At 35.8% G+C, this 13,123-nt stretch overlaps 1 protein-coding gene across 1 annotated transcript in view; it reads right to left on the bottom strand.

Annotated features, from left to right (window-relative positions):
• Nucleotides 1-13,123, bottom strand: part of Adamts5 (ADAM metallopeptidase with thrombospondin type 1 motif 5) — a 44,004-nt gene that overhangs the window by 15,378 nt on the left and 15,503 nt on the right. Inside the window, exon 3 of the mRNA XM_027929276.2 lies at nt 5,459-5,626. Coding sequence (XP_027785077.2) covers nt 5,459-5,626 — 168 coding nt within the window. The remainder of the gene's footprint in view (nt 1-5,458; nt 5,627-13,123) is intronic.

The following is a 13,123-nucleotide window of genomic DNA, read 5'->3' as shown; positions in this document are numbered from 1 at the left end:
AAGTGATCGACATAGCTAACTTATTACCACCATGTTCTCTGTCTTAGAATATGTTACTGTACCATTTCTGCATACTCTGAGTCATACAGTCTATAGATGTCCTTTTTAAAAGTTGATGTATGTCCTTCTGCAATAAAATAGTATGGACATCTCTACTAAATGGCAGACCCATTCCAGGGAACAACAACAAAGTCATTATACAGCCTGATTCTTAATCTCATGGTATAAAATGTTTAAAATTTAATTAATAATGGATTAGATACACATTTTTCACTTTTCAAAATGCATAGTTGAGGGGAAAAGGAAACTGATCAATTTTTCAGTATCATTTCATTGACTTCTATAGGCACCCTATCTACTGCTGACTTCCTCTTAATCTTTTATTCTCAGTCACTTTTTCATATCTATTTCATAAATTTATCCTAGTCTGAAATTCTATCTGGGCTTTGCTACCAACAGTTACTGTTTTTGTTGTTGTTGTTGATGATATTGTTGTTGTTGTTGTTGTTTGTCCCACAAACTGCCAAGTTGCTTCTTTGTCCCTGCCTCCCTCTCTTCTTCCATTCTTTTCTTAGCTTTAACATATTGTGTATGTAAAATGGATAGTTTATAAAACAAAGTTGATAGAAGTTGATATGTGCCTATTTCATAAATTTTTACTGTCCATGGTGAATTAAATGTTTAAAATAAGGCAAAAGATAAAAAAAAAGTGAAATAAGGTGATTTGAGATAGACACAGAAAGAATGTGGTTGTTTCCATCTGGCCACTGAGGTCCACCAATGGGGTGGAAGATAGTCCTTCCCTCCAGGTGATCTCTGGTTTTACATACCTAACCTCTAGCACTATTCATTTTTCATATAAATGTTGCATGGGAATTATCAGATGAACGTTGCTGTTCTTTATATTTTCACTTTCCTTCTGTAATTCTAGCACTTTAGTTATTTCAATCTTTCCATCCTTTCAATACTCAGGCATAAAATTAAGAATTAACCCCCAAATAGCCATGGCATAGAAGAAATCATTGTCCCCACTGAAGCATCCAAAGAGGCCCAACAGGACTTCATATGCTGTCTCATTGCTTCCTACTTCATCTCTATGTCTTTGTGCTTTTTCTTTCAGGTCTTAGCTGAAATGTGTGACATTAAAAGAGAAATGGGTGCATTTGCCTGCTATTCCATGAGTCATTTGGGAGATAGAGGCAGATAACGGAACAAGGGCATTGAGAAAAGAACAAAGGGCACTGACCTAAAGTAACTCTAAAGTCTGTTTGAGAAGCTGTTAGAGGCATAAGGTGCACACTCAGCAGATGGAATGGCAAGGAAATAAGATTGAAAACTCCCCAATCAAAAGGGGGAAGCAAAGCTTTTGAAAAATATAGGTCACCATTGCCTTAGATGTCTTATTTGCATTTCCTTTTAAAGAACATTTATTGTGAAAAATCAAGGTACAACCATAGTGACTTTGAATTTTACTAAGACTACCTTAAAAACTGAATGTTGAGCTCTTATGCTAAATTATATAATCAGATAAGCTGTAAAATTGGCAAAGGATTCAGAGACCTGGTTTTCCAAAACCATTTTTTCTATCTAAAGTTCAATGTTCAGTGAGGGACTATAAACTTTGCTCTTAAAATAAGCTACATGTTAATATTTTAAGTATGTCTGCAGATTCTTCTTAGCAGCCTGTGTTGCGGGTGATCTTGAGCTGTCCCTACCTGGGTGGTGGCCTTTCTCATCATCCGGCACTGTGGACTCGGGGATACAGCAAACACAGCTATCTTTTTTGGCCTCAAGGTTATTAAGCATTGGAGAGAGGAAATTCAATAACCTGCTTTCACTGCACAATTTCTCTGGCAGTGCTTACCTTTATTTTAGAAGAGCACACTCCCGGCCAGCTTGCCTAGAACTAATGGGTATAAACACTCAGGACTTCTGCAAGTCTCTTGGCCAGGCATAGAGGAGTACCAGAGGACATGGCTACTCCTTTCTGAATCACCAATCTCCAGAGACAGCTACTTTTGAGTGTGCACATTGGCTTCTCAACCATAAATTAATTGCTGCATATTTCTTGTTGGATCTAAATCAGGAAACACTCAGTGCTAATGAATTTAAGTTTGGCAGTGGTTGAGTGCTACAAATGTCCAGCCACTTATAGCTAATAACTGTAAAATAAATCACGTGCTTCGAATTTAGTTTCTCATGTCTCCAGCTCTTTTGGAGGTGGGAAGGGAAGGATAAGATATTATATAGGATGGTTGTTCCAGATAAAGTAATCTTTAGATACCAAGATACCATCAAAAATTATGCACATTTTGGGTCTGGAGATGTGGCTCAGTGATAAAGTTTTAACCTCACATATATGAGGTCCTTGGTTCAATCCTCAGCAACACACATACACACAGACACAATTACACACATTTTGTATAATTGAGAATTACCTACTTAAAAATTAACAATTGCTTTTCAGTCTTTATACTAGTTTTACCATTTAGCCTTCCTCAATAACTGAAAAATCATTCTTTTTCTGAATTTATTGCATCATGCCAAAATATAGAGGTAACTTTAGGGATAATTCTAATGTGGTAGCACTTTTGACCTTTTGGAAAATGGTGTCAGACCACTGGACATTTTATGGTTTTGGGCTATATTTTACAGTTTTTGTTTCTTTTTTATTGTTAAACAGTGCTACTTCTTGCCCTCAGTTTACCTATCTGAACTCTTCCCCATCCCCCACAACTATTTTATTGCTTAACATTGTTAATGTCCTAGAAAATTAGAGCAGAAAAACAGTAAAAGTGTAAAATATGAATAACAGGCATCTGACTGGAAGCCTGCATAGCTTCCTAGGAGTAAAGTGAAAGGTTTTGTGACAAGGATCCTAAAGTCTTTGATCTTTAGACAAAATATAAGTTCATTTTTCTTCCTTCCTTGAGCTTTGACATTCTCCTTGGTTTGCTCCTAAGTGCCTTAGTTCAAATGTCAGAACCTCAATCATCTAGAAATTGAGTTTCTTAATTCCTGTGGCTGCTTTTGCACTTCAAATGATTTAAATCAGTTTAGAGAGTCCCAATTAAAAAGTTAATTAAACTAATCTGAATTCACAATTAAATAACAGTACTATAGTGTACGAGCTTCAATTATGTGTATGCTATTTTTAGAAGAAATGAGACATAATTTAGCTTAGCCACTGTTCCACACTACTCTCTTTTATTTTTCATTGTTCTGAAATTACTTTAATTGTTATATGTGATTCATAAAATAGAATTCTTTGTTTTGGCTAGAATAAAACACTGCCTAACCAAAACAATGTATTCAAAAATAAGAGAATCTATGTTTGATGAAAAAAGTCAATACATAAACTGAGAATTTTCTGCTCAAAGAATTCTAATAACTGAATATGTTTATTTAATATACATCTGGAAAATTCAGAAATTTTAATCAGTACAATTGAAGAAGATCTATGTCTACTAAAATTATGTTCTCATTCTCTATCAAGAGTCCTTTTGAACAGAAGCAGAGATTAAAAAAATGTAAATTTGTTGTACAACTGTTAAAATTCAGAGTATGAACTTCTTTAAATACAGAAATAATGTTAAAAGTTGAAGACAGTGCTGAAAGCCTATTTACTGCACAGAAAATAAGATCATGATTTTCAAAATATGAAATACACGAATCATTCCAAAATTATGGCACTAAGGAACAAAATTCTGCACAGCATTGTAATTAGTTGACCTAATACTTGTTCAGGAAAAAAAAATTGGTCCCATTTTAGCCATAAGTATTTGCTGCCTTAGCAACTAAATCCATTCATTTAATGAGTCAAGGTTTAGCTCAACCTTTTGGAATGTACAAAGTGTGATTCTGAAATTAGATATTAATGTTATTTCATTCTCAGGAAAAAAATAAAACAGCAAAAGTAATATTAGGGGTGAAGTGTTAAGGTTCCACTGAAGACAGACTTTATCAGATATTGACTTGATCCATGTAGATAAAAGAATTAGGTAAACATTTATTTTAGGACTTTATCAGCATCTAACCAGCATTGTTAATGAGTAAAACATAAATGCTCATTTTATTATCAGTCTAAAGGAAAAGCCTAATATATTGTTTTCTAGTCTAGTCTGAAGTTTGTAAGTTATCAGGCTGACCTTTCACTAACAAACAACATTTATTTTGTATTGAGAGGAATTTTACACCAAGCTGGACTCAGGTTAGTTTTAGGGATAGATAATGTAAATAGCAGCAAGTAGCAAAAGGCTTCAGAGTTCATCAGTGATGTAAAAGGAAGGAATAAATGAGCAGATTCTGGCTACATAATATCAAAGAACTGTGTGGCTTAAGTTCTTTCTGTCTGAAATGAATTTAATTATCCTCATTTTGACACTGTGTGGCCAAAGTTCAAGATGCCTAACACTCTTAAGAAATTACAAATATAATAAGTTATAAACTTTGTGGATCTGGGAAATGCCATCATCACAGATGCTGAACCATACACCATAAGGTAACTTTATGAAAAATTATTATGATATTTGATTTAAGCACCAATTTTAGAAAGAGATGGATTTTAAAAGGGCAAAAATGAAGAATATGTCCTTTTTAGTAGATGATGTGAAGTGAAATATATGATATCTGAAGATCTCTCCTTGATGCTCATGTGTCCACCCTCCTGATTTCCTATTAATTTTAAGTAATAAAGGATGTGAGAAAATTTGCAACAGCTTGTTTCAGAGATTATTTCGGGGCTAGGATTTATTATTTCTAAAAATTATAACTTCCTCTATTTCTATATAATTTACAGCTCTAATCCTAGTCTTAAAGATTTAATAAAGTGTACTATGTTCTTGAACTGTCTCTAAAGGATAAAGTCAAAGACTTTCTTTTGAAGTTTTAAAGTGCTTTCCCATGATTTAGATTCCTTTTCTGTTTCTGTTCTGCAGTTTTTATTTTACTTTCAGGGGAATCTGCTGTCAGAATGAAATCAAATTCTTCCATTCAATGAAAATCTAGAGCACTTCCTTTGCGGGTTTTATGTTGCCATAAAGAGAATCCGGTAGAACTGTCACCTACACCTAAACCACACCCCTGTAATAGGCATGTAACAAATAATTCTGAGAGTCGTATTAATAGCAGGCAAACCAAGATGTCTGCCAAAGTTTTCACAGGAAGCCAGTGGTGAGAGAGGGAATAAAAGCCAGGCTTTCAGGGCACCCGCTAGGCATTCTGTGTGGTCTCCCACACGTTTTCTCTTTTGAACTTTACAATTCAAAAGCAAAAATACCATAGCTATAAAGCCACCAGGGATGCTGGCATTACACACCAACAGACAATCAATTTCCTTGCTCCTATTTTGACACTGTCTAAACAACCAAAATGAACATTATGGGAAAGCAATAAAGTAAAGTGCCTAAGAATCCCAGCTTTCTTCCGTTGAGCCTCTGTTGTCCTGAAGGAAACATACCATGGCCGTCATCCAGGAATTCTGTGATGGTGGCTGAGGTACATTTGGACCAGGGCTTGGATGCATCAATGCTGGTTAGGATGGAAGACATTAAGCGCTTATCTTCTGTGGAACCAAAGTTCTCTTCACAGAATTTGGAATCGTCATGGGAGAGGCCAAGTAGATGTCCTAAGGGAGAGAACAGAGAAGGCACAAATGTGGGAAAGAATAAAGGAAGTGCCAATGATGAGTGGTTTTGCATTTCTATTTCTCCCTGACAATTATGCTGACACTTGATTTTTTTTGTTCCCCAATTATAAATTAGTTCATTTTAATTTCTTTCTTACCCAAAGACTGTACTCTAGAGAAATAAAAGCTGCGTATAGTTAGTGGAACCATTACTTGGGGTGAACATTTGGAAGAAAACTGAAAAATTTGAGAATGGATATTCCCATAATTCATATGGCTCACATATGCTCAAAGACACATAGAAACAAAGCCTTATTTAGAATCTAGAATTTGCGAGGCAACTGTGGGATTATGTCATAGCCCTCACCACATATTATTTTGATTGTCTAATTTTCTGCCTTCTCTGATCAACCCTAAGCCCCATGAGATCAAAGTGCATCTGTCCCCAATTCTCTGTTGAAACCTTTGCATTTAATGCCATGCAAGTTGCAGACCCTTGAGAGATGGTTCTTGAATGTCAGAGATTTATTTTCTTGGTCAAGTACATAAGTATTTATGTGAGTTGTACCAGAGAGGCAAAGACAGAGAAGGAAAATGAGTAGCTTTTAGGTTCCATGAAAATGTAAGCTTACTTCATACCTTCATTTCTTTTTGTTATTTAGGGAGCTGTGACTGATTACTAGTCTCACAAATAAATGGCTTATTTTGAAAGTATATTCATCTCCATTTAAGAAATGTTTGAAAGATCAAGATGCCCTTGATGGAGTGTTCGAGACTGCAAAGCAAATAGATACTGGGGTGTGATTGATCAGCCAGGTGGTACTTGTGCTTAAATCTCCCAACCAGGCTCAACCAATTTTCAAGCAGTCTAAGGATAAATTGACATTCCCCAATATATCTAAAAGGTTACTTAAAAAAAAAAAAAAAAAAAAAAAAAAAAAAACCTCAGGTAAGCAGTTCTAGCAGTTTGCAGAAACTCTAAAAAGTAGGCAACAAATTACCCTATCAGTATTTTTAGCAAAGCTTTGTAGAATCATATAAAACCCACTGAAAAGCATGTAGAATATAATAGAGCAAATTGATTCCTTCATTTTCCTTTGGTTCCTGAGTGCCAAGTACAGAAACTTGGGCCATTCTATCAGGAGTCCAGCATGCACGGTCAAACTCAACAGAGAGGAAATCTTTCATGCTGCATTCCGACTACTTTTGGCCAACTTGTTAAATCACTGACACCTCATAATAAAATTGTTCACTGAGCAGCTGACTGCTGTTGTGGCTGAAATTAAGTGACTAGGGCTCGGTGACCTTCCAAGTCGCCACATATTTATGCTATTTATTTGGTAATTGACTTCAACAGTATTTATGAGGCTAGCAAGGTCTCTCTGGAAAACCCTCCCACTGTTATGCTCAGTTTGTTTGGACAAAAGCATGAATGTGCATCAGACATTATAAAGTATGTCCTGGATAACGTGCAAAGGCAGATTAGGAGGGACCATCTAATTTTTGAGTAGTGTGTTAAGATTTTTTAGGATCACAGACCACAGAAAAACAGAATCTTCCTTAAAATTACTGGAAGTCATTTTGTCAAACAAACACTCATTGAGAATCCATTGCACAGATCCTGAACTTTTTCAAGGTAGAAGCTTTATCAGCTTGCACTGTGGGAGTTGTGTGGAAAAATTTTATATTTAACTTTTTGATCTGGTACATAAGAGAAAAAAGGAAAAGTGGCCCAAAGTAACCTCTGTAATACAATATATATTTGAATCCAGATTTTCTATTTTGAAAAATGTGATTTTTGCATTCTATTTCATAAGATATCCATATGCATTAAATGGAGTAACAGCCTTTTCCTTCAAATTGATATAAATAGCACTTTCCATATGCAGTTTTATTACTGCATCAAGGGATTTTCACTTCATTTGGAGGATAGATTTTAGATTTCTGATTTAAAATACAGGCCGTATGGCCAACATCAAATTCACTTTGAGGGGCTGGGAAAGTACCTTGGTTTTTTCTTTCATATAGAGGGGCAAGGCATATAAATGTAAAACATTTTAACTATTTCAGCAAGGCATCTTACTTTTAAGATGGCATAATTTAATGGATCATTTGACATGCTATGTGGCATCATATTGTGATATTTTCTTTTTGCTACCCAAATTTACTAGTTAATCCATAGAATCTTTTTATTTATTAATTTTAAGGCATCATAGTTATACATAAGAATGGAGTTCATTCTGACATATTCATGAATGCATATAACATAGTTTTCTCCATTTCAATTCCCAGTAACTCAATTGCCACTAAAGTTACATCTAAGAAATTGTACCAGAGAAGATTGCCATGCTGATCATGAACAAATCTTAGCTCCACACTCCTCTAAAGCTGAAAAGAGATGTGAATTTTCTAAGATCCCCAGAGTCAGGCAGAAATGGACTGCGTGGGGGTTAACTGAAAGAGCAAATGAGCCTTCTGCTCTCCATGGGGTAAGCCCATGAGCTGGCTGGGAGAGGCAGACTCTCTCTAGAGCAGGGAGAGTCACAAGCAATGGGAAGAACATGTGAGCACCCCTGAAACAGGCAGTGAGTTCCAGAGTGGCTGGAACCAGGTCACAGTGAGAGACCCATGTGACTTCCCCTCAGGAGCTGGATGGAAATTGAAAAGGAAGATCAATGTGAGGAATGCTTGGATGCTCTTCAGGAAAGATGTGACACACATACTAAAGGATGTGAACAGCAAATGGAGTAGAATTTTAAAAATATGAGTCCTCTATCAGTTTTGCTAAGATGTCTAATGTCAGTCTTAAATTTTCCAATATCCTTGAACCCTGAAATGACAAGATCCACATACTAGCATGAAGATACTTTAAAAGGAAGCTTACATGAGAGTTCACACTATGACCCTGATGCTTACTAATACAGGAAATCTGGACTCTAGGAATTTAAAATATAACATCACAGCTGACAACTGTGTATTTCAAACAGTCGCAAAGGTGAATCAAAATTTAGACTTATCATACAGGATGGACTTAAGTGTCTCAGACATCTGCCTTTTCAGGGAGAAATTTGCTCATAAATCATTTATGGGATTGTTCATAATGAATGGTGTGGACTGGAGATGAAGGATTTCTGAAATAGGCAGGCCCCAGCAGCATCACCCACAGATGGGACTTAAGACATTCATGCCGCAGAGGCTGAAACAGCTCTTGGAGCATCTGAAGAAGTGTTGGAGAAAGCGTTTAAAACACTAAAGGAGTTTGTTGTTTTCATTACGTTGTATTTCACAGTGAGCTTTTAGAGAAATACACAGCAGCAAGGTTGGTGGAAGGGACATAGGAATGGAATCAAGAAACTCAGAGAAAGGCAATTCATGCCCTTGAAGAGATGAAGTTATTTCCTTCTCCAGAGTCACAAAGTAGGAACAGAAGAGTGGGGAGAACTGGGAGCTAAAAAAGATCTTTGAGAAAGCTCTTTCAGTAAAACAAGGAGTGAAAACTAGTGAGAGTAAAGGTGGAGGGAGATTTAGAGGCAGCCATTCACTGTTGGGGCTTCAGCTAAATATCACAAAGTATTGTTTTGGGGAAGAAATAGTATTTGTATTTAGAGCCATTTGTAATTAGCAGACATGCAAAACATCGAAAAGAAGTTTGCTTGGGCAATTCTGTTTACAATGCTATCTTTTGTAGAGAATCCTTAATTCTTGATGTAATTGGAAACTTCTCACCTGATATTCTGAGGTAATGAAAGGCTAAACAGTCTAATATAGTGTATTCACTTGATAATGGTCTCAAAATAAATTGGGGAGGGAGTGACAGATCGAAGCCAGAGTGAAATTTCCAGAATAATACAACTATCTAATCCATGAGTATTTTCTGAGAGACTCAAGAGACGTTTTGGGAAAAATGTGAGGTGTTCCCACACTTCAAAATAAATTTTGATGTTTGAAGTCACCAGCAAAAGTCAAGGTATAATTTGTTAGGAAATATCCATCTCTTCTTAATACATACAAAAGCCGTGCTAATAAGTACCCACCCCACAAAATAAGATCAAGAAAGAGGTTTTTTTTTCCTGAATTATACTAATGAAATAAGTTTAATGGTGCATTATGTCAAAGCAAAGCCCCTAGTATCAATTCTCAGTTATATTGTTCTTGTAGAAATAGCAAACAATTGGTCATTTGAATATTCTTCCAGTGTGACAATCTTCTTTTTAAACTGGTACATAGGTTATGTATTTTGTTAAATAAATTTCATTTTTGAATTCCCAAGAGAGATTTAAAGAACATCGCGTCTCTTTAAATTTATCAATGAATTCACTGTTGGAAAATCAGTGATAACAAGTGGAGGAGACAGGACACATTAAGGGAAACTGGTAGGCAGGCTTCCTATTCAACTTAGGTATTGCTGTACAGTTATGGCTGACTTACACTATTAACCTCAGGAAGGAAACTGCTTGTTTTTCTGAACTTTGGTCTGCGAATTAAACTAAATTTCAAACTCCTGTCTCCTGATCCTAAACTGACCAATGGTCAAGGGGACACAGAACCACATCCTAAAAAAAGTTACCAGAAGCTCTGTAATGTGTTTACTTGGGAAAGAAGTGCTCAGATGAAGCATCTGTTTCTTAATGAGGTCATGTTTTTATTTTACCTAATTTTCCAGCTGGGATTATGGAGGTACAAGAAGGTTTGGCCAGGGATTAAAATGTGAGTCAACAGTTCAAACAGGATCAGAATCTAGAACTGAAGAAAGCATCCATGAGCTCTAACAATTGGATGATCACTGTTTAAACACAGATCCTTATATAGAAGAGATAAAATTCTCAAATGACCATTTGAAAAATTAAATATAAATGGTAAATATGATATCAGTTACACAATTTGGTTGGAAGAAAATAATTCCTTTCATTTTATACCTGTGTCAATGTCCTTTTGAACTAAATTTGAGATTATTTCCTTTAAACTAAATACTGTCTAAGAAAACATCCATTTTAGGATAGTATAAAAATTTGGAGCTCTGGAGCCAGGGGAGTTGAGTTTGAATCTTATCCTAGCAGTAATAGTTGCTTTTTGAAATATTCTAAGAAGTTAAGGCAATTTATGTATTATTGCCAGTGCCAATAACCTACTAATCAATAGTTGTTTTCCAGAAGCCTGGTATTGGTAGATTATGCACCTCCAAAACTCAGCTGCTTTCTTGTCTTTTTTTTTTTTTAAGATTTAGCAGAGGGGCTGAGGATGTGGCTCAATGGCTCAAGCAGTAGCGCTCTTACCTGGCATGCACGGGGCACTGGGTTGCTAATAGATCCTCATTGATCATTGTGCTCTCACTATGGGTATACTAGTCTTTGGTGATTTTAATATCGTTAAACACCTTGATTTGGGAGGGGAAGAGAAAAATTCCTAGTTACTAGAGGAGAAACAAATTACACAGTAAGTGCAATTTTCCTTTTTCTGCCAACTGCAACTTGATTTCCACACATGCAGCAGAAAATCAAGAGGCCTCCCCTAGAGAAACACGAATTGGGATTTGATGTTTTAAAAACTTAACAAGCACTAAATCACTCAATACTGTTAGACATATAGCAAAGACCTATTCCTACCTTTCATCTGAGGCCAAAAAAGACAGTGTGGCACTGCTCCAAACTGGATAGAAAAAAAATGTTCCGTTCACATTGATTAAAGCGATGGGTTTGGGGATAAATAACAAGTTAAATCCCAGCTTCCTTCTCACCTCAGCCAGTTTGGACATCTGATGCTGTGCACTTAGCTTTGGACTATGGTGTGTCAAGGGCTGCCACAGCTTTTCAAAACATGGCCTTGTTTAATCTAATCATCGATGGGAGTAGTCACAGGCTGATCAGCACAACCAGAGAACACCCTCTAACCGCAGCAAAACACAGGCAACCCTGCTGTTGTGTCTCGGCTATTTCCCAAGTCTTCACTGAATATTTGGCCTTGACTTTTTAAAATTGCCTGGCTTTAGCTTAGGAAGCACATTGGAGTCTTTCATAGTGCAGAGATTCACTTAACACATTTTATAATTAACTACTATAAAGCAAACCTTTGGCATGTTTGCAAATTATGGATTTCATTAATCTAAATAAAATCAGATTGTTCTCCCTAGTGTATTAGAAGCTGGCTTGACATCAATAAAATTATTGTTTTTAACAACCATGTGTGCAGCAGGTGAAATCTTTATTATAACAAGTCTATAATAAAAGTTTGACAAGTTAAAAATATAAACTCAAAATGTAAACTTACATCAACTTGAAAACTTTCTGCAGTTCACATTTGGATTGTAAAATGGCTGTAAACACATTCCTACCTCCACCCAAGGCGCATGGATGGCGACTGTGTTTTTGATGGTTGGAAGTAACTTTTTGAAATACTCTAAGAAGTTAAGGCAATTTATGTATTACTGCCAGTGCCAATAACCTACTAATCAATAGTTATTTTCCAGAAGCCTGGTATTGGTAGATTATGCACCTCCAAAACTCAGCTGCTTTCTTGTCTTTTTTTTTTTTTTAAGATTTAGCAGAGGGGCTGAGGATGTGGCTCAATGGCTCAAGCAGTAGCGCGCTCACCTGGCATACACGGGGCACTGGGTTCGATCCTCAGCACCACATAAAAATAAAATAAAGATGTTGTGTCCACTGAAAACTAAAAAATAAATATTAAAAAAATTATATCTCTCTCTCTTAAAAAAAGAATTAGCAGGAAAAAATAATCCAATTAATATGTAGTATATGAAAGAGTATCTTTTCAGAATTGTTTATTCCATCCATGGCATTCTAACTTTAAGCAATTTACAAAAATTTCATTTTTTTCCTCTATCTTATGAGTCTCAAGGTAGATTTTTTTTCCTTGTAGAGAGGGTAGAATAAAAAAGGAAATTTAGATTCACTTATTCATTCAAAAAATAAATCTGATCTTAAATTTGAAACCACTATGTAGAAAAAGAGGAAGCAGTTGGACTCTCCCATGAGAACTTATAAGCCAGTTAATGGAAGTGTTATTCTTAATCAGACATATCCTTTTACTGCTTATAGAAAAAAGAAAGTAGAAAAATTATAGGAAGAGCCTGAAAATCTTCTCCCAGCTTGTGTTTTGAGCTCTGTAACACATTTATACTATCTGTTTGCATGAAGCAAACTGCACAGTTTGGAATGAGGCTTAAGTATATTCAAAACACTGGGAAACTGATGTTTCCAAATGTCATTTTTGTCACTATACATAGCCCATCTACACAGCTTCTAAATCTGGAAAGCAACAAACACGTAATAAAAGGAAAGAAGGGAAATCCCATGGAAAGAATACAGCAGAATTTGAATCCAGGGCACGGTGAGCTTAAGCTGTGCTGAAGACTTGAAGCAAAGATCCAAAAATAAAAGCACTGGAAACAGATCAGTGAGCTGTATTGTTTAAGATTTATTTAGGGATAAGACTCTTAATAATACACAGAAGATCAGGTATATTTTGTGTATTTTCTAAAAA

The sequence above is a fragment of the Marmota flaviventris genome, chromosome 8, assembly GCF_047511675.1.
Source record: "Marmota flaviventris isolate mMarFla1 chromosome 8, mMarFla1.hap1, whole genome shotgun sequence".
NCBI classification, from domain to species: Eukaryota; Metazoa; Chordata; class Mammalia; order Rodentia; family Sciuridae; genus Marmota; species Marmota flaviventris.
The sequence above is the reverse complement of the archived record's forward strand: the minus strand, read 5'-3'. Positions and strand labels throughout refer to the sequence as shown.